The sequence below is a fragment of the Strigops habroptila genome, chromosome 7, assembly GCF_004027225.2.
Source record: "Strigops habroptila isolate Jane chromosome 7, bStrHab1.2.pri, whole genome shotgun sequence".
Classification (NCBI taxonomy): Eukaryota; Metazoa; Chordata; class Aves; order Psittaciformes; family Psittacidae; genus Strigops; species Strigops habroptila.
The window spans coordinates 17819320-17843693 of NC_044283.2; the positions used below are offsets into that span (position 1 = coordinate 17819320).

Genomic DNA, 24374 nt, shown 5'->3' on the forward strand with positions numbered 1-24374 from the left:
AAAAGCTAAAGGCTGATTATAGTATATGAATTTTTGACTGAAATGTAGCCACAGTGTATGTACAACTGTCAAAAGCAGCCAGTGAAAAAAGGTATGCAAATTTATTAAATATAAATAAGAATAGTCACACAAAAAGTTCAAATCCTTTGTTATTTACTATTTACTTTGGTGTTTCCTCAGTGCTCTAATATGCACGAAACTGTTTAAATGGTGTCACTTCATGTGAGTATTTTGACCCATAAAGCTCTTTAACATATTTATGATCAGTAGATTATTTTGCTATATATGGTTTTGGTCAAACGATAACGCAATCCTGCAATTTAGTGAAGTCCAGTGAAAAGTGTTAAAGGACTTGTAGGTGTTGCAAGGTGCTAACTGGACAATAAATCTCAAGGGACCAAAACTGAAGTAGGACTTTAGTCCTGACATGTTCTCACAGAGGCTTCTTTCCCAGAGCTCTTCTGAAGCCCCTGCATTGCACTTGAGATATGGCAAAGCTTTGCCCCAGATTCTCTCCCAGACTTGTGTAATTTACCAATGTTCATAACTAAAATTATATTAAATGAAGGTACTTGTTCTAGGTCACAATAATTACAGTGATGATTTAGGGAATATGCTTATGTATAATTTCTGAACTTCCTTTGGGAATATGAACTTTCTACTTGTATCTGTGTCAGGCTGAAAACTCCATTTTCACTCCATTTTCTACCTCTGTTTTGGAAAAAGAGCTAACAAAGGATGGTCAAGCTTCAGTTATCCTTCTTTACATGCAAGTCTTTTTAAACAATTTTGAGTGTTGCCACAGGTAATGTTTGGTTGCCTGAGAGAGGTATTAGACATCATCTGGTGAACATGCGTGGAAGTTGTAAAAGATATTTTCTGATCCAGTGTTTTGTAGAGAGGGATAGTAGATGAGAGAGATTTTGCTGAGGGGTAAAAATTCATGTCCAAGAGGCAAGGAAGGACCACGCAATTTACACAATTCCGATCCAAGTAGTGGGTGGAGAGGAATATATGATGGAAAAGCTCATGGATGGACATAAAGACCGGAAGATTACTCACCAATTACCATTTCAGGCAAAACAGAGAAAATTAATTTATTGCCAATTAAAAATAGAGTTGAATATTGAGAACCAAAAACTAACTTGACACCTTCATTCCTGACTCCTATACCTCCGCTGCCATGCCAAGTGTCGCTCCTCTCTGTCGCTCCTTCCTCCTCACACTTCCTCTACTCTCGTGTGGGTCCTTCTCATGATCTGCAGCTCCAGCTTGGTCTCTCCATTGGCTTCAACTTCCTTCAAGAATACCCTCCTGCTCTCGCGTGGGGTCCTCTGCACTGCAGAGGTTGCTCTGCAGCCCCCCTGCCACTACCAAAATCTTGCTACTTAAACCAAATATAAGTACAAATAAACAACTGGATATGTTCTTTGTCACAGAATCTCACAGGCTTAAAGGTAACAGACATATAATCTTTTATGCTGTTTAATCAAGCATTTACTTTGAAGCTAGGTATGTTCTTAACCCTACCAGTGCTATTGAAGGACTCCAAGTTCATGGTAGTTGAAGATCTTATGTTAGTTTCTAGCTGAACAGTATTTGCCATGATTTCATGACCATTAAAAGATGTGAAACAATACTGTAGCAAAAATTTGTGATGGGGGAGATAAGAAGAGAAATAAACATAACTAAACATCCCTGATAGACAGGATATCTTTTTAAACTATGATTTTGACAGTTGTACATACACTGTGGCTACATTTCAGTCAAAAATTCATATACTATAATCAGCCTTTAGCTTTTTGATTGCTTAGCTGAACTAATGGTTTAAGAGGGGCTTTTTGGCTTATGTCTTTAGACATAAAATGGACTTTGAAGCTGTATGCTACCTGTTATAATTGACAATTTGTTCATCTAAGCAGTTTTTCCTTTTAGCTAGGGAAAATACCCCAAAATACCTGTTAGGAAAAGGTATATGACAATCCTTTGAAAAGCTAATAAAGACTGTGTCCCTTACGCATATCCTACATTATGTTTATCTAACATTGGGTTTATTTTTCTGCAATTAATACAAACAGTTTACCTTAATAAACTCATGACACAATAGCACTTCAGAAATACCTAATAATCTCTCAGTAATCTCTCATGCCTTCTCCACAGATGATAATACTTCTTTCTAAGTACTTCTTAGGCTATCAGTGTGGCTCACAAAACACCCAGGAGCTATTCTGGAAGCATCTTTTCTGCTTCTTCCTAGCCCTGCACAATACAGCTGAACAGGGCCTGAATATTTTATTACATTCTCTAATAGGAAGAAGCATCTATGAGTTAGACAACCCACAATAATACCATTGCCTGATTTGTTTCTTAGTGTGGCAGAGTGACTCTGACTCTGCATATTAATATAGCACAATTTTAACATGGTTTGTTAGAGACCCATAAATTTCCACAGCAATCCAGCCACTACCTCATCTCTAGCACAGTCAAGTGCTCAGAGGTCTGCAGGATTTATTTATGTTTTTCAACTCAGCAAGAGAATGTATGGTTTGCAGAGCAAAGGCTTTTGCGTGTCCATGAAACAACTGCAGTATCCATGCATCACTGGTAATTGTTGGGAAAGGTTTATTTTACAATGATGACTAATGCACATTTCTGAGTACACTAGAAGCAACATCAGACCTTGTTTAAATAAAAGCTTTTTATAATCAATGTGTCTTGCAATCTGCCCTAATTTTTTGTGCCATAATACAGTGACACCACGTGACAATGACAAGTAGTCTCTGAGCTGTTGATTTTCACTGGTTTTCACTTTATACCTGTCACCTTTATCACTGATAGTTTTCAAGATAAACCCAATACAACACCATAAATTAGATCTAACGGCTAACCATAAATTTGACCCTGACAAGCTCTAATTACTCTGATGTTATCATAACTTTAAGTTTTGTCGAAGTTTAAACACAGTGCATTCAACTGATTTTTAAGTGCACAGACATTAATGGAAATAACAGCCTTTTAATTTACACGTTTCTGTAATTCTTTTTCTGTACAAATGAAATGTGGTTAGCACCCTGCAGAACCATATTGTTTGTAAATAATCTTTCTATAAAGATAAGCATCAGCTGAAGAGTTTCAAGGCCATACAAATGGTCTAAGTCACATCTGAGGCACATTATTACCAACACTTGTGGCATGCAAAAAGCTATGGTACCCATTTTGAGGGTGTGCAAAGGTATGGTCTTATTTGGGATTAAAAGTTCAAGCACAATACTTTTATCAACACTAATCAGAAAAACCACATGTATTTTATTGTTTGGTTTACTATGGTATCAACTGAAAATGTCAGTCTGACATCCAGTCTGTCTCCTTAACCAACATTTTTTTTTTAACGTAGACAGGAAGAATGAAACTGGAAAATAAGACAATACATCTCTCTACATCACTCTCTGACACTTTCTCAATCTTCAACACCAGTCATTTCAACCATAACAAACATTCACAGAACAGACCAAGTTCACAAAGCTGAGAGATTATCATAAACGCTAGTCATGGTGATAACTCTTACAAAAGTGATTCCTGTAATGTGTGGAAGTATATTTAGAAATAAATAAGGTACCAATTTTTCAATGTAAATAGGAACTCCGTGAGAAAAAAAAGTTCGCATTTACTATCATTGAAAAGCTGGATAGTGGTGAATATCTACTTGTTTACCATAAGGGATCTAACAACATGGAGTTGCTATGGCTTCATACTCTAAAGCTTGACAGAAAGCTTTACGTAAATTAGGTTTAGACTTGTGGCTGCAGATAAATTCCAAAATTTAGTTCACCCTGAGTGAGGGTAACTTATTTCTCTCTCAAACAGATGAGCTTTATCTGGCTCACTGACAAATATTACTGATAAAATCTTCTTTTGGAAAAGAACTGAAATCGTGACAGTCAAGATAACTTCTACCTTGGCAGCTGTAGCTAGAATAACCTCCAAGCTTGAAAAATGTAGCTGCAGACTCTCCAGAATAGTTAATGACCCTTATCCTCTCAGCACTTTGTTCAGCATTTTCGCCGTTTATCTTAAAAAAACCCAGGAATTTATTCCAAGGGAAAGGTTTGCTTCTTGCTAAATCAATCGTCTGACCTTTCTTAAAGTGAAACTTGTACAATAATTACTTTCCAATTTGTAACTGTCTGTGCTATAAGTGTTCATATAAAAGAGCTTGTATAATATATTCAGTTATCTCTTTTATTTATGGAGATGGTTAATGTTGCACCACATATAATCATCACAACATAGTAAATTTCCTTGAGTAATATTTTGAATGAGTAACACTTCTAAATAAATTGGAAAATTTAGTTACGTCTGTCCCACTACCACTATCTTTGGCAGTTCTTAAGTGAAGCTGGATATTTGTGCTTTAGACAGCAACTTCAGATATTAATTTTTCAAATGAGCAAAAAGTCCAACATAACCTTACAGTAGAAGGTTGTGCAATTTCCTAATACACAATAAAGTACTGAATAAATGAAAAGGCTTACAACTCAACAAACTCTTAGATACCCTTGAAACACACTTATATCAGCTTACAATGCAGCATACTTTATTGCCTATCTGAGATATTAATTTCCTTTGGGCTGTAGTACATTGGGAGATTTGGAAATGGTGATGTGACAAACAGATAACAGTCAAAGTACTACGTGAGGTCTCTTCCATAGAAAGGATAGGAGATAAGTGAGAAGGAGAAAGAAGTAATTTTTCTGAAAATACACAACTTATTTGTTGCATTAGATATAAAAGCAGACTAGTTAACTTGCATATTCACGTATAACTAAGCTACCGGTTGTTATTGTTCCCATTCTGGTGCCCTGTTTAAACACCTCTAATTTTACAAATCCAGAGGCGTTTGAACTAAGATTTCCCATCATTTTCCCTGCTCTGTGGAAAGGCATTGCTGTTATTTCCATTACTAGACAAATATGCTTTGTTTTCCTGACTTAAAATGTTCCTGAAGACCTTGGTCAGACTATGTCAGCTTTGAAACTGGGACTTGAAATTTAGCAGGTAGTTGCTCGTTACTTGAATGGACCTTTGGACTCCCCTTTAAAATCTACTAAAATTTGGCCATGACTGTAAATCTTTGAAATTGAAGTTCACAAAAACACTGTAGAAATTGTGAGAAAATCCTTTTCTTCAAAGGTTCGGAATGCAAGCAAGCCAAGGATGTACAGGATTTTCTCAGCAGTAGGCTGCACACAAGTAGCCTGAACTGAGAGTAGGGAATAAAATCTAAGCAACATGCAGGAAAGGTCTTCCCAAAATTAAATGCTCCAAGGACAAGAGCTGGACAAGAGCTGAACTGGTTGAAGTAGTAATTTGAGAATCTGAAGTTAGAAGACAATAGGGAAACACTGAAAAAACTAATCAACAGTGAAAAGAATCTGAATTAGAAAAAGTTAAACAGAAATCCTGCAGGAAAGTTTAGAAATCTTTTTTTGAATAGGACCTAAAATAGCTTCCAGCTCCAGAACAGTTTCAGTCTGTGAACTGAAAAGAAATCCTGTGAAAATTGACTTTACATCATGATTATACCAATCATTCAAGCATTTGAGTCATTATAGATTAAGCCTGGTTTTATGTGTGTATGCTGTATTTCTGATGAGAAAAGAAAAACTTCGGCTACGGAAAAAAAAAAAAATCTTTATTCAAGTCCTTTAACACAAATAGATTATGTTATGAGGTTGTACTGACTTCCTGATTCCAGATGGACCCAACAGAAAGGGAACTAAACTACACAGACTTTTGCAATCCTCAGTCCAGTATAAGTAAATAGTTTTAAATTAGATCTTACTTTTTTCAGTTAGTTTTCTTATTCTTACTACACAATATGTAAGAGCAATCTAATATTTCATATTTTACTCAAATATTGAAAATATGAAGCAGATTAAATTTGTCAGAGAGCCAAACCTCATTTTTCACCATTCTTGTCTGTATTTTCAGGCTGTTAAAAATCCCCAGCAGAGAACTCTGAATAACAGACCAGCTGACAGAACACTGCTTTGCTGTGACAGCTATACTCCGTATAGAACACCACCCTTCACAGAAAAAAGTTCACATTTTGCTTTTTTTTCCCTTTTAATTTTTCAGCCACAGTGAAAACCCCACATATTTAACAGTTAAAATGTAGATCTAAATTTAAGAAATTAAGAATTTAAAGAATTAACTTGCTCAAAGTATACCTGTCAACCCAAAATCTATGCAGAAGCACTAAGAAAAAGATTTAACATGTAATAAGTTACAAGTACATGAAAAGTAAAACTGAAAATAGTCCTCCTTCCAAAACCTGCCCCAAACCTCTGTTTATCTGTTGCAACTCCTTTTATAAATATTTACATTGAAAAAAATTTCTTCTTTTAAAAAGAAGTATTTTGAAGCTAGTTTTATAAGAAGGGTTGATTTTCTCTCAATAAGGAAAAGTAAGGTATAAGGAACCCACATCAGGCTTCCTCTTTACTTGATTTTGTAGATACAGTGGAAAGATCCCCGCAACGCATATAAGGACAAATGTATATATTTCCTTGAAGATCTTGAGTTTCATGGCCTTTCAAGAATTTTGACCCATAAAACTGAGAATGTCAGGAGAAAGCTTAGCATGCCAAGTGATCATTTTTTTGGCTGGAAGAATTCCACTGACACCAAGACAAGCAGTTTCTGTGGGGGTTTTGCAGTACTAAGGAAGTAACACTAGTGATTAACTTTGGTAGGACAAAACCATAAAGGTGGTTAGGCATTTAGCAGCAGGGCAGTAAATATAACAGCAGAGTAATTTTTGCTTAGCATTTGAACTACTACAGACTGGATACACAGATGAAGATTTATAGTCAGCGATCCCAGAGGAAGCAGATCAATATTTAGAGTTAGAATAGGCAGAAATTTTTGGAGCCTTCTCCGAAGAGCCTGATAGAAAATGCACTGTGTCATACAGAAACCGTAAGAAATTCCTTCAAAATGATTGATGTTACTGAATAAGAGCAGAAGTATTTCACTTTCCTTATATATTAAATTTCACTTAATATATTTTTGTTACATGCAATAACCAATTAATTTATACAAAACATCAGCCAAGTATGACAAATACCCATTTTGGGAGGTCCACTGTAGAGAAGTCAGCACAGCAAGAATTTACTCTTCTGAAATATGTAAAAGCGTGAGAGAGAAAAAAACCTGATTCTTGACAAGTCTTTACCAGATGTTCTTACGATTTTTTTTTTTCCTTTACGCATATTTCAGGCTATATTAAGTTTTAGCTCTCCAATAGTCTGAAATGGGAACTGTTTTATGCTGTCTTGCAATGCTGCATTCAGTGGCACTTGACATGTAATTTCCACCTTTGGGCCCAATTTTTAAAAATATGAAGGCAAGTGTGAAAATATTAATGTTAATTAAGCTGCATTTTAGGAGGATGATGGAAAAGGAATTATAGAAGAACACATTCTGTTTGCTTTATTGGAGACAACTGGCAAGGGAATGGACAATAATTAGAAGATCTAACTGGACAATGGGATCTCAGTTAAAAGAGATCAAATTCTTAGCAAAATCTGATGGAAAAATGAGTAATGTCTTCCATAGAGAGGCAGGGAGTAAGATTCAATTATTTGCCAGACTGGCTGTCTGCTTCCAGGACACATACACAATGGTTTTCCAGGCAATTCCTCCCCTGGGAATGGAGATGAAACTTCCTTACTGTGGAAAAGGTAAAGAGGGTCCTGTTGAGCGTTAGGCGGAGCTGTGCTATCCTCAAATGGCCCAGCTCTGACAGCCTGCCAGTGACTCTTGAGAAAGGACTAATGCCTATGTCTTACATTGCTCCTGCAGACTTTCGCTATGATAATCTAGGGCCAGGATGTTGTCCAATCTGTCCCCATCTGACAACTGTCAGAGGTGGCCTCACCCGTGTTGCTCTTGGACTGTGCTGCTCAGTGGCTTGTACTCTGCATGGCTGAAAGTCTGGGTGGTAGAGTGGCAGCCTCCATATTCCAGCTGGGAGAGCCTTTCAAAACCAATTACTTTTGCTGAGCTATTTTTATCTGCTAGCCTGTGACCAAGGGAAGATTAAAGGTTGCAAAAGCAGCCAGGAGGTGATTTTACTACAAATGAATTGCCCAGAAATGTAGAATTCTCCACAGCGATTATAATAGTTGGCAACTGTGACACAGCAGCTTGACTAAGAGATGTCTTTCAACTACTGTACATCTACTAGTAGAAAAAACTAAATGAAAAACAAAATGAAAACCAAAAGGCAATTAATATTTTATGTCAATAAATGTCTCATTTTCAGAAAGCAATTTGTGAACAGATAAAACTGTGCATCATCTGAAAAGGAGACTGAAAATCCTTTGACATTTATTATTTTTCCTCTCAAAAAAAGTTCTTCATTATTAATAGGTCTTATTAAACTAACAGTAGCAAGCAGACAATTTCACTCTGTAAAATACGGGTAGAAGATGACCTTTATACTGTTTGAAAAACAGCAATTTATTCATATTATCTGACGATTATTGTTTTGTTGATAACAATAAGACTGACTCATTCTGAATTTCTTATGTATTCTAAACTCCTGGTGACTTTAACAATGAAAATTATCATCAAGGGTTCTACATGGGGAAATGGGAATTGGCAGAAAATTCAGGACTGGACCCAAGTAGCTATACATTATGAATGTATACTGTGAACTATCAAAATGTGTTTTCTTGTTAAAAATAGCTTTTACATGAAATACCTATTCAGAAAAATAACCAGCATATGGTTCAGTGCCTTCATTTGAATGTGACAGGTAAAGTGTCTGTCTCAGTGTGTATTACCCTAATTTAAAATAATGTTGCAGAAGGAATAATAAGAGGGTTTTTAACCTAAAGTTCATTTCAATTACACTGAAAATATTATTCCTGACAGTCTGTGCAGTCTGAAATTTGCATTGGTGCTGAAGTGTTACATGGCACTGCATGTATTTTAAATACATATTGTAAAAGGGAATAAAGAGGTTATCTGTCTCCAGAGACACATCATAGGCACTGTCATACTCTCAACCTCACTGCTCAGTGGCGTGGTTGCCTATTTGTCATACAGAGCCAGTATTAGACTAAAGGTTAAAGTGTGGTAAGACATAGCTTGAAATGGGTACAAAGATGCCTTACAGGTCCAGCCAGCGAGTAGCTATAGGAAGATAAGGCAGCAACACTCTGCAATACCCAACGCTTAGAGAAAACAGAAAAGTCTAATCCAATAAATATTGATGGAAGTTGTACCTTTTCAGTTAGCTTTGACAACAACCTTTATTCTACAATTAATTAAATAGTCTTGCTTTTGGAGATTAATAATTATAGGGGTTTTTTTTTTTCTTTTTATGTGATACTTTTTAATTAGAGTCTCTAGTGGTGTTCCAGGAATTTGTAAATACTGTCTTGGTGGCTATCATTTACAATACTTAGATCGCTCTTGTTCCAAGAAGCTTTTGTTACTCTCTATTACAGTGTACAACAACAAAATAAATCACTATTAAAAGATTCCGTAAGCAATCTTCAGATCACTTTGACTCAACTTCTACATTTTAAATAGATTGTTGAAGTGTGGTCATAAACTATGTGACTGTCATCTGATGTCTTTGACATACATGCGCTTACTGAGCCCTGCTTTTCTCCTTTAAGCCTATTACGCTTCCATTGCATATCACACCTTCACACCTTCATAATCCAGTACTTTATCACATAGTCATAATTGTAAAGTATAATCACTCCAGTTAATCCCAGCCCAGTTTTTCTCATGCATCCTTCCCTTCCAGGAACAGTTGTCAATCACAAACCTTTTTTTGCTGTTTATTTTTTAATGTCTTACTACTTTCAGGAGGGTAAAGAAACAAAAGATGTAGCATCAAAAGATGTTACTTGTATTTATACATTGAAAACATTATCTGCTACCATGACATTAAGAAATAATTTTTTTTAAAATGAATTTTAATTCTCACTATAGTATAACAACTTGGCCTTTAATAGAAGACAAGAAATAAGGTATCACTAAGCTACTCAGAGGTTATTCCCATCCTCCTCTTGTTTGTAATCGATAAACATGGCATTTCTGAGAACTGCAGGATGACGGCTGTAGCGACTGAAGAAAAACATCTAAGCTTTCAATTCTAATTTAAAACAGCACTTTCAGAGATACTTTCTGTCTTCTATCTTGCTGTTGAATGACAAACTCCTGACTGGTGTCAGACATGTGAAGAACTGACAAACATTAAACGGAATCTAGTTATTTAGTACTTAGTGTTATTTGATCTTCCACAAAACAAGCTGAAGCAGCTGACTGCTAGCTGAAACTATGATCACACACTAGCAATTTGGGGGCTAGGAGAAATTTGCAACTAAAATAAAAAATAAATCTGCAAAAATAGATAGCTTCTTAGAAAATCCCAACATCTATTGCAAGAAAATAATCATAGTACTACGCAAAGTAAATATGCAGTACATTTGCATTCTTCATTACTTACAGAATATGGCCCCCTTAATTTGTTAAAAATATCATGTTATATGATTCATTTCTTGTACACCTTTAAAGATATGGTAATTCAAGGAAGATTAATGATTTCCCCAAAGCATACCAGTCAGGAACTCATTTTAATCGTTATGAAATTACTATACATACAAATTACTCAGGATGCTCTCCATTGTCATTGTAAAGCTGTGTTTCAGAAACTGAAATTTTATTAACTGGGAAAAAAGATGTGCAAAAGGAGTCATATACATATACAGCTGTATGAAATATCAGTGCAATTCATGCTTTTATAGAAGAATATGAAGTTCAGGCACTACAAACATCCAACTTATGATTTACTCTGAGGTCTTAAACAGTTCTCTGTGACTTAACTTCTGTACAAGTTTAGTATAATTATTTTCAAAGAGCTTTACACCCTATTACTGCATTTAAGCAAACAGATGTGGGTAAAAATTTCACAAGAGCGGAGTTCTCACAAAAACATTATCCATTAGGAACTGCCCACTACAGAGTTTTTCTGGAACCCAGCGTAAAGAGAGTCTGGTACTTCCATCTGCTTTTGAACCTTCCATAGTCTCATCTTGAAAAGTGCTAACTACTTAGGATGACTAGAGGATAAAATTATATTAAAGGAATACATTTGGGATAGGAATGCAAAGATTTGAAATTAATTCCTTCCATTTCCTCCTTTTTATTTTTAATGCTATTTTTGCAAATTTTGGGAATGAAAAACATGATTTAAATGTAAAATATTTATCAAATATGAAACCAGATATTAAATAAGACAATCAGAAAACTCTGAATCAGGTGAAACTTTACCACATTCTGTCAATTCACATTCCTACCACACTCAAGAATCCTGAGTTTTAGTCCTGTCAAAAGGTTGCATTTTCAGTTTCTCTCCATAAATATTAAAGGAAAATAAATAAAACCTCAATTCCAACTTCTAAACTTATTCTTCCTTCCTTCTTCACATAATAAGCCATCAAGACTTATGGCAAAATCCTCTATAAAATTTTTGAGGAACTATGGTTTCATCTCAGAGAAAGAGCACAACTGCAAACAAAGCAATAGAAAATATGCATTATATTCCTTATGTTTTAAAATACCAAGACAATATGTTTTTTTTCCCAATTCACTTTTAGAATTAGACTCTCTTGACTATTCTCAAATACATTCCAAAGCGAGCAATGCTCTAATTTATGAACTCAATTATAATAGGATTAAAGTAATAAAACTATTATTAAAATCCATTTTTTCTCAGAAATGTGCAACTGTGTAGTACGGTAGTAATACGCTGTGAATCACTGGGTGTTAAATAATACTTCTTACTGCCTGCAGGGTAAGACTAGTCTTTATTGAAATAAGAATGAGGGAGATTTTTCAAAAAACAAGTCTATAAAAACTGTTTTCTCCATGGGAAGTGGTTTAATGTAGTTTCCAGGCAGCTTCCTGGCCATCTGAGTCCCCTACACTTCACACCAAACCACAGGCCTGCCTGGATTCATCTCATTGATGAGATTGATCATGCAACTTACAAGTCCTAAAAAACACCAAAAGAAAAAATATTGTCTTCAAAGGATAAATAGCATGCAAAAAACCACCGGTGCTTAAACTGCATTTTCAAATATATGTGTCTAAACCAGGTCACAAAGATTAATATCTAGGAATTTGAATTAAGGAGGCCTAATTTTCAGAAAAGTTTGTTCTGAAATCTACCACAATTGTCATAGTTCAACACTTCTAAAAATCAGCACCCTTATTTTTATTCCCACATTGCCAACTACAGGCTCCTTTGTTTGAAAGCAGTTTTCAAATGTTCACTTATCACCCAATACAGTAAATAAGAATCATTATCCTTGCTGCGAACTGTGAAGCCTGTTGTAACTGTCCTTCAATCTTACTTTTAAAAGACTTCTACCACCACCAGTTCCTTACCAAACCCTGCTGTTATTCCTTCCTTGCAGTTCCTCAGGTGTTTAACTCTTTTAATGCATTAACCCGTGACAGCTCTAAGCCCTGTTTAAAAACTGCATTCAAAATGTGTTTCCATTTCTCCCGGGCCTGGCTGTGACCCTCCTATATAGCACACACAAAATATCCAGTTGCCTTTGCATGTTGTTGCATGCAACCGCCAGATCATTCACCACCTCCCCAACTCTGGAGAAGAGTTGAGGACCTGCTCTGTCCTGCTTTCTATTCGTGTCACCATTGTATTGAATCTCCGCTCTCTTCCTCCCATCTGACGTCCATGATTAGGATGCTGTGCAGAGTGGCAAGTTCAGCTGCCACAAATATTGACCTGCTGCTACTTGTTCCTTCTCGGCAGCAGAGAACTAAAAATGTGATTGCTGCTCCCTGAGAAACCAGCTTTCTCTCTGGCTGCTTCTGAAGCAGTACAAATAGAAATAGCCCTTGAACTGTAAAGACTTTAGGCAGAAACTCTCTTATTTTTAAAATAATAACCAATAGAATGGATGGGACTACTGTCTCTGGTTAATACAAATAATATAAAATTGCACAATGTAGCAAAATTCATAAAAGCAAGAATTTGCTACCAAGGATTTTACTTAATTATGACTTTTCAGATGCTTCTATTCAAGTGTTTGTCCATGAGATACTTGTTTAACCTGGCACAGATAAAAGAGATCTGAATAAAAGCTTTTAATAATACTATTTTCAGCAATTTTATCTCCATTTGGAAAAAAGCTAGAAGCACAAATTCGTAGTAATATATGGGTACACAGTGAAGCATCCATTTATTGGTATTACTTTGGAATTCTCTACTTTTATAAAACCAGCCCATATTTGTGTTGATTGCTACATTCAGAATGAGCTATTTCATGCACAATATTCTGCTGAGAGAATAAAGTGATGGACATATAACCTCTGTTATATAGTATAATCTCTGTATATAGGACAATGCATTAGACTTATTCATCTGAGAAAAGCAAGTAGAAAAGTTACAGTTTCTGACATAGCTGAGGATCAGGGGCCGAATTAAGTCCCAAAATGATTATTGCGAGTTAATTGATTGAGCTCCATTTAGTGACTTCAGTAATTAACTGCCCAGAGGGAGAAAGAACTGGAAACAAATTTTTTTCCAGCAATGCAAATCATATTACTTATTGAAATATAACAAAGGAATATTTATTTGCAGTGCATTGTTATTGGAACATAAGGAGGAAGAGTCTCTCTGCTATGTTAAACTGTAAAAAATTTCCTTCATTTATTATTTATAATTTTAGAAGATTAAATTAAAAATAATTATATTTATGTTTGGGAAAACAGGAACCTGTAGAAAACCCCACACTTTGGTAACAAAAGAGCATCTTGTGCTGAAATAAATAGTACACTCACATTACAAATATGTTGTATTAAAAGACTATTCATGTAAGAGGTTAAGAAATAGGGCCTGTATTTTGAAATATTTCATAGCAAATACAAATCAGCAAAGAATTTTTTTTAAATTTGCAGTCTGTGAAATACTGCAAATTGATCTACTTGTACTTAGTACACCATAAATTGAAATCTAAAATTATTTTCCGTTTATATTTCATTGCATGTGTATATATATGTATTCTATGTGCTATATATCTCATAAAGGAGTGCATTCCTCTCTATACATATATACATACCAGTTCAAATAAATTATATTGCTCATAACAAAGAAGAAACTGCAAGGTTTTTCTTAAAAAACATAGGTGATATGAAGCATTTATAACTGAAGAAAATATACGCTAGTGCAACATAAGATACGTACTATGCTACTGTAAAAATCTTACTGTAATTTATTTTACAACAGCTTTTTACTGGTATCTGAAATGAGACTACCTGCTTTCTCTATGAGAAAGTATATACTATTTGTAGTAAAAAATAGTCTTGTGTATTGACTAATGCCAACACATTTCTGGTTGGATTCAGAGTGCCTTTTTCTTTAAAAAGTCTCAACAGGTTGAAGCTGTTTATAACTCTATTGCACAGCATGATCAAGTCTCAAACTTGGGCTCTTAGTTTTGACAGTGAGATGAAAAGAGATCTATTGATGTGTGTCTCTCAACACTCACATGGCTTTAGCCACTTTAGTATCTGATGCAACTTTTCATCTATTTACTCTCATATCAGCCAGTGAGTTAGCTAGTACAGTTTTCACCATTTTCTAGAAGATGTGCTAAACTCACAAAAGAAAGGAATGATGAGGGTTCCTGAATGCTAACCCAGTTTTCTTAATATGTGACTCTCTTTAATTATGTAATTGAAGTTGACGATAATTGGTATCCGCCTGACAGAGAAATAATGAAGCACCTTACAAGCAACTCAAACTACATGAGAAATATAGGGAAAGGCTGAATGCAGATTAGCCAATAGTCTAAGGATAAGAATCACACATATTCTTGTAAAAAATGACTAGCAGTAACTATTTCAATGTAAACAATGCCACAGCTCTACCAAAGTGATATCTTTCACCAGGAGTGATATTTCACATCAAGTGGAACATTCTCCTGTTGCTATCTCAGAGGAGGAATTCAGATTATTGCTTCATAAAAATAAATTTGCAAGAAAAATGCTGACCTACCCAGTTTGCCTTAGCTCAAATTCCATGATGACATTTAGAATCCAGAATGTCATCTTCTATTGAGAAACAAAGGAATCTAAAGAATTCACAGTATGAGAAGGATATAGATCAAACTGGTAGCACATAGCTTAAACATGGCTGCATTTTTCAGATACAGTTAGGTTGAAACCAGTGCTTCTGTCACTGTAGGTATCTGGAGAATCACAACTTAGGTCTTCCCCATTAGATCACAGAGGAATATAATACTCGGGTTTTTGAGCATGGAATGCTACATTTCCTCTCCTTACACACCAGGAAATGCTCAAATATAACATGATTGATGCATGACAAAAATCTAATTCATTGCAACTCCTGAGCCTTTCTAGTTAATTTTCTAATTATTCAATTTTATTTTAAAAGGTTTGAGGCCCTCCTTACCTTGCTACTTAAGTTATTTGGTGATAGATCACTAACGAAACTAGACTTTTCTTTTTTCCTTTATTTCTCAACTATCTCTTCTAATATCACTCTCCCACTTCGAACTCAGCAGTTTTGTCTGCATGTAACAAACCTCCTTTAGGAAAATCATGAAACAATCACTGAACTGTTGCACTTCATTTTGTTTTGACTCCTTTCAGTGAACTTCAATCAGAATCCTTCTTTCGAACTTTCAAAAGCACTGTTTGAACAATGATTTGTTTTATATGGCACAACTTATTCTTTCTTAATTGACTAGTGGAAGGCTGAAAATGTACCCCAAATATGGGCAGATGCCTATCAGAAATACTGAAGGTCTGTTCATCTATATGCACAACAGTCTGTCATTTTAATACGGAAACAGACTATTCTGCAGTAACATATATTACATACAAATAATGGATTGATCAGCAGTAACAGGTTTGTTTGGGTTTTATTTGTTTGTTTGTTTTTAAATCTTAAAAGTGACCTACTTGCACCTCTGTCAGACCTATAGACCTATCCCTTGGGATACTATACCCATTAAAAGTTACTTCGTGTTAAAATTTGGTACACAAATACGTAATTTTAGATTATATCTTTTCCTTCAACAACATATGTACACGTATGTATACACGCATTCACTCAATCTACGATTAGGCTATTTCTGAAAGTTCACAGACTACAGACTCTGGAAGTGCATATTACATTTCTATGAAAGGAAAAGCCTGATTTGTGCTTCTTTATACTGCTACAGTAAGATAAAGCGGTTACACATCATTAAGTGTCCAGATGAGACTGCAAACCCAGCTTTATGGATGCTTTTGCAATTTTTCCCAAAGGAAATTCCATAAGCATTTTTATTATGAGCTAAAAGGCATACTAGACAATTAAATTATATCATAATGTCTATAAAATGTAACTATTTCCACACTACATGGCATGGATTCAAATGCTTTGTAAATCTTGATGTTTCATACAGGTCTGCATGTAATCACATAAATCCCTACAAAATTCACTGAGTATCTCCCATGTCTCATTAATATCAAAGGTCAAAAATTCTGGTCAAAAACTGCATTGAACATGAAATAAATAATTCAAGAAGTCAAAAGACCAAAGGTGACTACGTTATTTCTGTATCAGTGCGCTATTATGGATGGGTTTTTTTCATTCAGTCATTCCATCATTGCGCATATTTAATCTTGTTCTATAATGTCACTTTAGGCAATGATTATTTATGTCATTGCAAGTATCATATTCTAACAGTAAAGCCTTCTAGATTCTCAGCCGTAACATATATTAGTGATTAGGTAATGCTTTTCTCTCCTCACCTATAGTCAGCTGAGTGTAGATCTTTTTCAGAAGCATACTTTGTCATACTGAATCTGTCATCTTAAAATAAATTATTTTATATGGAGCTACATTTTAAAAGCAGCCTGAGCCTGAAGCAGTGGCAGAGTGCAAAAGTAGTAAACCCCCAGACTTCTTTGGATGCATGATCTGGTTAAGATGAACACTCAGCATCTCTTGAAGAAACTTCAAATGATGCTCAAAAGCAACTACATCTTTGCAGAGACAAGAACAAGGAGAAGCTGTCCTACCTGCTTGTAAATAGTCAATCCCTTAGGCTAAAATAACTATCACCTAGAATGCCTTCGGGGGGGAAGGAGGGTAATAAATCAAGGCTAGGAATATAAATGTCCAAGTGGATGATCCAATGACTGAGGGGAAGGGTTCTTGCAGAGCAGTGTGGCCAAAAGGAGCTCTCCTCAAGTTAGGATGCAAATATACTCTGTGATCATGAGCCAGAGAGTAAAGTTTTAGTACAGTGGGTGAGTGCATACTAAAAAGAAATGGTTTATCTAAGCAGTCAAAAAAAATCTGTAATGCCTGATCCTTTTGTGAACTCTCATGTGAAGAGACAGCACATTCCTTACAGAAACCTTCCTGATTTCTACCAGTACTTTTAACACCTCAAATATTTCTCTCCACTTTTCACATAGACAGTATCTAAATAGTATCTATGTCCATGGGAAGCAGTTAATGAAAAGAACTCCATGAAACAATAGAGCCTTCCTTGGAACTCTTAAGTAAATTGTCTCATTTAATTCCTAGTTCACTAAACGCAAATGTTTAGGCTGATGCATGATTTCTCTGATTTTGATGATACAAAAGAATGAATTTTGCTTTTTATAAAGCACATTAATTTACACTTTTACGTCATTTGTGCATCTTATTACCAGGTTCAGATAAGAAAGCCACTAAAGTAAAAGCAAAGGAAACCAAAATTTTTAGTTTCAGTATAATTATATCACAGTTATAGTATTATTACATAAGAAGATTAGCCAAGATGGTGCTTCCCAAACCTGCAAGAGCCCAGTCTTTGAGGGAAGGTGAAAAGTAAATAGAACATCTTCAACAACCCTGAGCTACCTGTAACAGATGGTTACAAGATTCAGTAATTTTCAGCAAGTTTCAGACTGTGTTGGACCCAACATAAGCATAGAGAAACATGTACGTCCAGGAAGACATGCCCCTATAAATGAGCGCACTGAAATTTGCACCTTAATTTTTACATTAATTTGGATCAATATTGGACCTAAAGCACCAACTTAATGCAATTTTGCATTTGGTCTGAAGTAACTAGTCTCTGTCATGCAATCTAGAGATATTTCTATACACTGACTTTCCTAAAGTGACCTTGAATCCAGAATCTCTGTCAAGATTTACAAAGAGGCTTGGGGAAACACCCAAAGAAGAAAAGTAATCCAGGTTTTTCACTCCTGAGGGGAAGAACTAGGCTTCTGGGAAGGTAATGTTTGAAACTTACCACCTTTCACCTAGCTACATTCAGGAAATAAACAGTGTATGCGTACAGGCACTAATATATTTGATGCTGAAGGGATTACTAGTTCTCATTTCTGATGTGAAAGACTGACTGGTGATCAAAGGAAACCTGACAGTACCATGTACCCTGATGTCATGAATTGGCACTGAAATATCAGCATCCATGAAAAGGAATTTTTTGAGGCAGGCAATAGATACTTACTCGGAATACATTAGTTCCCTCAATTCTAACTAGTATCTCTGGAGAAGAAAACCAGTAGGAAACGGACATTTCACCACGTGAAAATTGAACAGCTTACTGATATCAGACCCTAAATCAGGCGTTATAAGCAGCTGCTGAGAAGAGGCAAGGGGACATATACTGCTGTGTGGTCTATTCCTTACCTTTCTGTTTATTGTGGAGTTATGCTACATTGCATCCCATTTGGCCGAGAGAGGTGATACAGGGGAAGGACGACCACAGGACAGCCTGCTGGAAGCTGGACTTGTAGCACAGCACCAGTGCACAGGTAGGACATTCAAATTAGGACGTTTCTTTTCAGCCACATGTAGACAAGGAGAAAACTCCCTTGCTTCTGGGAGTCCTTTTTCTTAGAAAAATATGAAGCAATGGAGAATTTCTCAGCACTGTGTCTTTCCCCGTATCATTAATTGCTAAGAGTGAGAAAATACAGCACTCAAGACAACTTTTTAAACCTTATTGGTTTTGCTAAACCATAAGGGTAACTAACAACATGTTAACACAGATGTTTGTAGACAGACCTAATGTTGTGCTTTTAAGTACCTGAGCTATGAAAGAGGTCACATTTTAGCATGTTAGTGTGACAGAACAGATGAATGCACTAACATGACTTCCGGACTGGAGGTGGCTTTGGTCCATCCAAATTAGATTAGAAACAAAAAAATCGGTCTTTCTGTAGCTGCACAGAGCGGATACATCCTAAGACAGAAAACTACCTTTATTTGCAGAAAACACCCCCCTCTTCCTCAATTGCCAAAGTCTAGTCAAAGCAACAAATTACTCTATTTACTCTCAAAGCTGACTTTGCAGTCAAATGTTTATTGATAACTGTTTGTGAACTGCTCTTCGCTTTGCATCACAGTAAGATAAACTAAAGTTCAAATATTCCTACCTAGCTTTGATGGACTATTGAATTGAAAGATATGTGGAAGACAGTGGGTCCTACTAGCCAAAAGATGTTGAGTTTGTAGGACGTCCATATACCAGTCAGGAAATTTATATCTGAATAAACATTTGAAATATAATAACAAGCTCTAGAAACTGTTAGAGATTAGCAGAAGGGGATAGGATAGTTAGAGGATAGCAGAAGGGATTAGCATAAGGGGAGGAATAGCAGGGTCTAAAATTGATTGAAATGTTGGTTGATTCTACCCACAAGTGTAAGAAAAACATGAGGTGTTACACTTCAAAACATAATCAATGCATGATGAAGGAAGACACACAAAGTTTGTCCTTTTACGGACTCTGATTTATGCAGTCCCCTGATGTCTACAAAATTGCTCACATATATTTACATAATCTCTTCATATAGCTACCACTTGACAGATATTCTGGACACACGAATGCAAACTGAATCCTTCATTTTGCCATTTCTCCCCTCCAAGTTTCTGGTGGATGAATTCCCTGTAAGCCTGGTGCTGCTACTTTACTGCTCTGATCCTTTGCTTCAGTTCTGATCGCCCTCCTTTCTTCTCTTTCCAGATGACTAACAAACCAAACCCTTTAGAGAGATGCTGCCCAGCAGCAAAAGTTCCAGGCAAGGAAGCTGGAAGGAAGATGTTGATCAGTGTCATACCACTTTCAAAGTAATGGAAAGAGAGGGAAAGGAAAGTTTCACCTCTTCTAGTAAAAGTGGCATTGATTCAATTCTGTCCTTATAACTGAAATAGCTCGCTGGCTCCAGGGAAGCCAGCTTTCTTTTCATTCTAGTCTCTCCTTCCGTGCAAAGTGAAAGATGGATAAAGTAGAACATAGTCTGGGACATAGGGATCAAATCAGGTTTCCTATTCTTCCAAACGCTGAATGCTGTAAAAAAACTAAGCAGATTGTGGGAAATTAGGAGAATCTAGGCAGAGAAGTGAGGGCAAGTAAAGCTCTTCTTCACCATACCTCCTTTGCTATGTAAAGTAAAGGAGGGTGGTTGTCCACCATAGCACAGCGTGCGACCTGTCTTTTTGCTTTTTCAACTGAAAGTCCATTTTTGTAGGAGAGATGACTGCGCACAGTGAAGAAGCCGTACTGGGTAGAACACTTCCAGTAGCTGTGTTTAAGAAGAATTTTTTCTGCAATTATAATGTACTATTGCTTTATCTTTCTTCTTTTTAAAAATAATACTGAAAGAGCCTATAATACAAAAGGTAGGATATTTTATATCTCGATACAAACAACAATAAAAATAAACAAGCTGTTGCATTTTCACAGTACAATCAGATTAAGGAGTAGAGCAATGAAGCTAAAGCTACCTCTGCACTTCTGTGGACAGAGAAGAAAAGTGAACTGGAAGGACGGAAACACTCCATTTACTCAGTCCATGATGCTTCTGTGGATCACTTTAGTACTGTTCCTATTTCTGCTGCTGACTTTTGATTTGGGCTTAGACAAGTCAATCTGCTGGTAGAAATTGCCATAATGCATCTTCACAATCTCACTAAAATCAGTGGAGTTGTAACAAGTTAGCAACTAATGATTTGTCATTTAGCTGTCTTATCTGTCTTGTAGTGGCAAATATCGGGACAAGCATGCTGCTTTATCCTTCTGTGGTATTTTCAAAACAAGTCACTATATCGGGGATATTTAGACAAGAATGTTAAGATATCAGAAAGCCTAACTATGGGAACAACTTTGTTTCAGCATATGGCTCATGGCCTGCCTCCATGGGGTGGATGGGGAAGGCTAATTGCTCATTTTGGTTTCTGGATCAACACTGGCTATCCAAATTTTGTCCTGCTTGTATATGCACAGAAACCCTGCCCTTGCATTCACTAGGAGAACAACAAATCACTAGTTCTGAATACCCTATAAAATATTGCTTAATCATTTGGGGCAGAATTCTTGTTTAATGGTAATGGCAATATCCCAAACATGGAAAAGTTAGATAGCACAGATCAGCCTTAGGGGAACTGGAAATCTCCTGAGTCACTGAAGCTATTCACACTGCGGATGATATAAATATATCCACTGTACCTTTTAATGTTATTTCATCTTTTTACATTTAGAGATTGGTTTTATATTACTAGGAACTTTTGAGTGAAATTATTACACTATCATGTGAAGAAATGCCACAGCACTAATGGGTACATTAAAACAAAAAGTTCTACTTCAGATGATATATCATCTTGAACTTATTTATATTAAAATCGGTATAATTTCTACTGGCGGCTTTTTTAAAAAAAAAGGTGATTTAATATCCTTGAAAATATATGAAACATCTTCCCACAGACTTAATGGCAAGATCATTCTGTGAGAAATCAAGAATAGGATCTCACTGTAAATCTGCTAAAAAGCAATATTGTATTTTAATCTTTTTTCCTATCTGTTACCATGTATTATAAAGTTGAAGCTAACACATATCTAGTAAGTGGATTTTTTTAGATGTCAAAAAAAACCCCAACTAAGTGAGCATCAGTTATGAGGGAAAAATTACGCATTTGTTTAGAATTCAAAAAGTAATTTTACAATTCCATAACCAATGCATTATATAGATATAATAATACAGCAAATGTTATACATTCTCACCACATACAGTTTTAAGGATGATTTATTTCAACTGTTCAGTAACTGTAAAAGTGCTGTGTTAAAGATTTCACATTTTATCAGTACCCTGAACAATTTTATGAGGTGATGATGTGAATATACATCCATCAAAGATCCTACTCCATGATGAAAAGTTAATATTTCAGAAAACTGGAGTACTCTCCTTGGCTGTGCGATTCTGACTGAAAGCAGTTACACAGCAAAAAGGATCAGTTTGGGCTCACATGTACAAACATACTGACAAAAGCAAGTATTTTTTGAGCAAGGGCTTCAGTGAGTGAATAGCTTTTGTTTACTAGAGCAGTCCAAACTAAATATTCTCTTAAAAAGCTGAAAAGTTGTCAGCAAAAGATGTCATTAACAGTTGAACTGAAACAGCCTATTTCTATGAAATAACACCTCACTACAGAAATAAAAATCCTAATAAATTAATGTGAAGCCCTCTTTAAGGGTACATGAAAAGATGTGACCTATCACATAAGACAGAAATCTGAGCAAGCAACCAGGAATTTTAAAACATATATTCATTATATATATTTTAAATACCTACATTTAATGTTGACATCTCTGCCTTTTTTTGAAAGATGTCATACAGACTTGATCCTAAAGCTTATCCTGTAGCAGCAGTTTTACATTTATCTATGAAACAGTTTTAAAACACAGATACTGATACAGAACAAAACTCTAAATGCATGATAAATCAGAAGAGCAAAGCATGGTATTAACATGAACTGAACTAAGATCCACTGAATCTACCAAGTTTTGTAGCAGTGATCAGCTTTCAAAGACAACTGACAGATAGGCGTTTTGTTCGCTATTTTCAGTTTTTCTAATAAACATTGACTCATTGGCACTTGGAAATTCACTGTAAAAATAAATCTTACGCTAGCATCTACTTCTGTTTTCAATAACAAAGTAAAATCAGCAGAAGCACACCAGGTTTTTTAGTCTGAATGTTATTTTCACTTTTCAAGCTTTTTCATTTCACAGGTTTTATACCTGACACACTATTTTAGCAGATCAGACACCATGCCTACAAAGAGCACAAACTGCAAGTGACCACTTTACCTTCTGAAAAATCAATCAGTCCCAGCAAATGAAGCAGCTTCAGAGATGCAAATATAATCACAACAATACCCACTGTTTGCAGTCCCTCCGACTCCCACTCGAGAGTCAACATTCTTCCAACAGGCAAATCATTCCAGTCTTCACACTGGCTCACAATCAGAGGGAAATTAGAGGATTTTACCAAGAGTTTGCTTTGAAGAAAGTTGCAGCAGTGTAAAGCAGTGCTGTACTGAGCCGTGGGGATTCATCAGCCACTCTGAGATGAAACATTAGAGAAAGCCCCACATCTCATGCTTCTCTAAGCATTTGATTTCATCAGTAGCAAGTCCTCTTAGAAGGCTGAGGTGGACCATGAACCCCTGGGTATGACATTGTATCCGGTGAGCAGTGTTACTTCAGAGCTGCTGGAAGAACATCTGTGTCGGAGCCAGAGACTTGCCTGTGTCAGTGCCAAGAAGAAACTTGCACTAGGGAGCATGCTGCTATCAGCACGCTGCACTCCAGTGCTTCCAGACCCAGGCTTTGCGATTCTCCCCAGCTTCAGAGCCCTTCCCCAGCCATCCTTAGCACAATTTGTGTTAAGTTTGACCAATGACGGTTTGCTAAAGGCAGACATCTGTTTTCACGTGTGCTAAATGCTGCATATCAGAAATCTACTGCCCTCTGCATTAGAAAGAATAACGTTCTGAGAAACACTGTCCCTTCCTCTTCTTAAGCATCACCAGAATCTAATTAGAATCTTCTGTGGAAATGAGAATGGAAATTAAAGAAATACACATCAGCACGACTGGTGCCTCCAGCTAGCAAAATACAGTGCTGTCAAGGAGACATGCAACGCTTAGACCCCCATTCCGCAGCCAGGGAGAGTGTAGCTTTTATTGACTGAAAAAAACCCCAGTGCTTTTCTGCCTAAGGACATGAACCTACAAGTGCTGAACCCTAAACTGATATACATGAATGGGAATTAGGCATTTTACACAGATCCTGGGAAGATCTTACCCAGGCTGCGCATCAGGGGCAAAAGAAAAGTGACTTATGATCCCAGCTGATTTATTGGATAGTCTGTATAAAACTAGTTGTCCTCTGTTTATTAATGTGATTACCAAGCGGATACCCAGCGTGAAGGATAGGCTA

At 36.1% G+C, this 24374-nt stretch overlaps 1 protein-coding gene across 6 annotated transcripts in view; it reads right to left on the reverse strand.

The window, feature by feature from the left end:
- The window catches only part of KCNIP4 (potassium voltage-gated channel interacting protein 4), a 418997-nt gene that overhangs the window by 80723 nt on the left and 313900 nt on the right, over positions 1–24374 (reverse strand). Inside the window, exon 1 of one of the 6 annotated variants that reach the window (XM_030492527.1) lies at positions 23241–23618. The exons of the other annotated variants lie outside the window; for them this stretch is intronic. Coding sequence (XP_030348387.1) covers positions 23241–23352 — 112 coding nt within the window. The 5' untranslated portion in view covers positions 23353–23618. Of the gene's footprint in view, positions 1–23240; positions 23619–24374 lie in introns of those variants that run through there. 6 annotated transcript variants of the gene reach the window in all.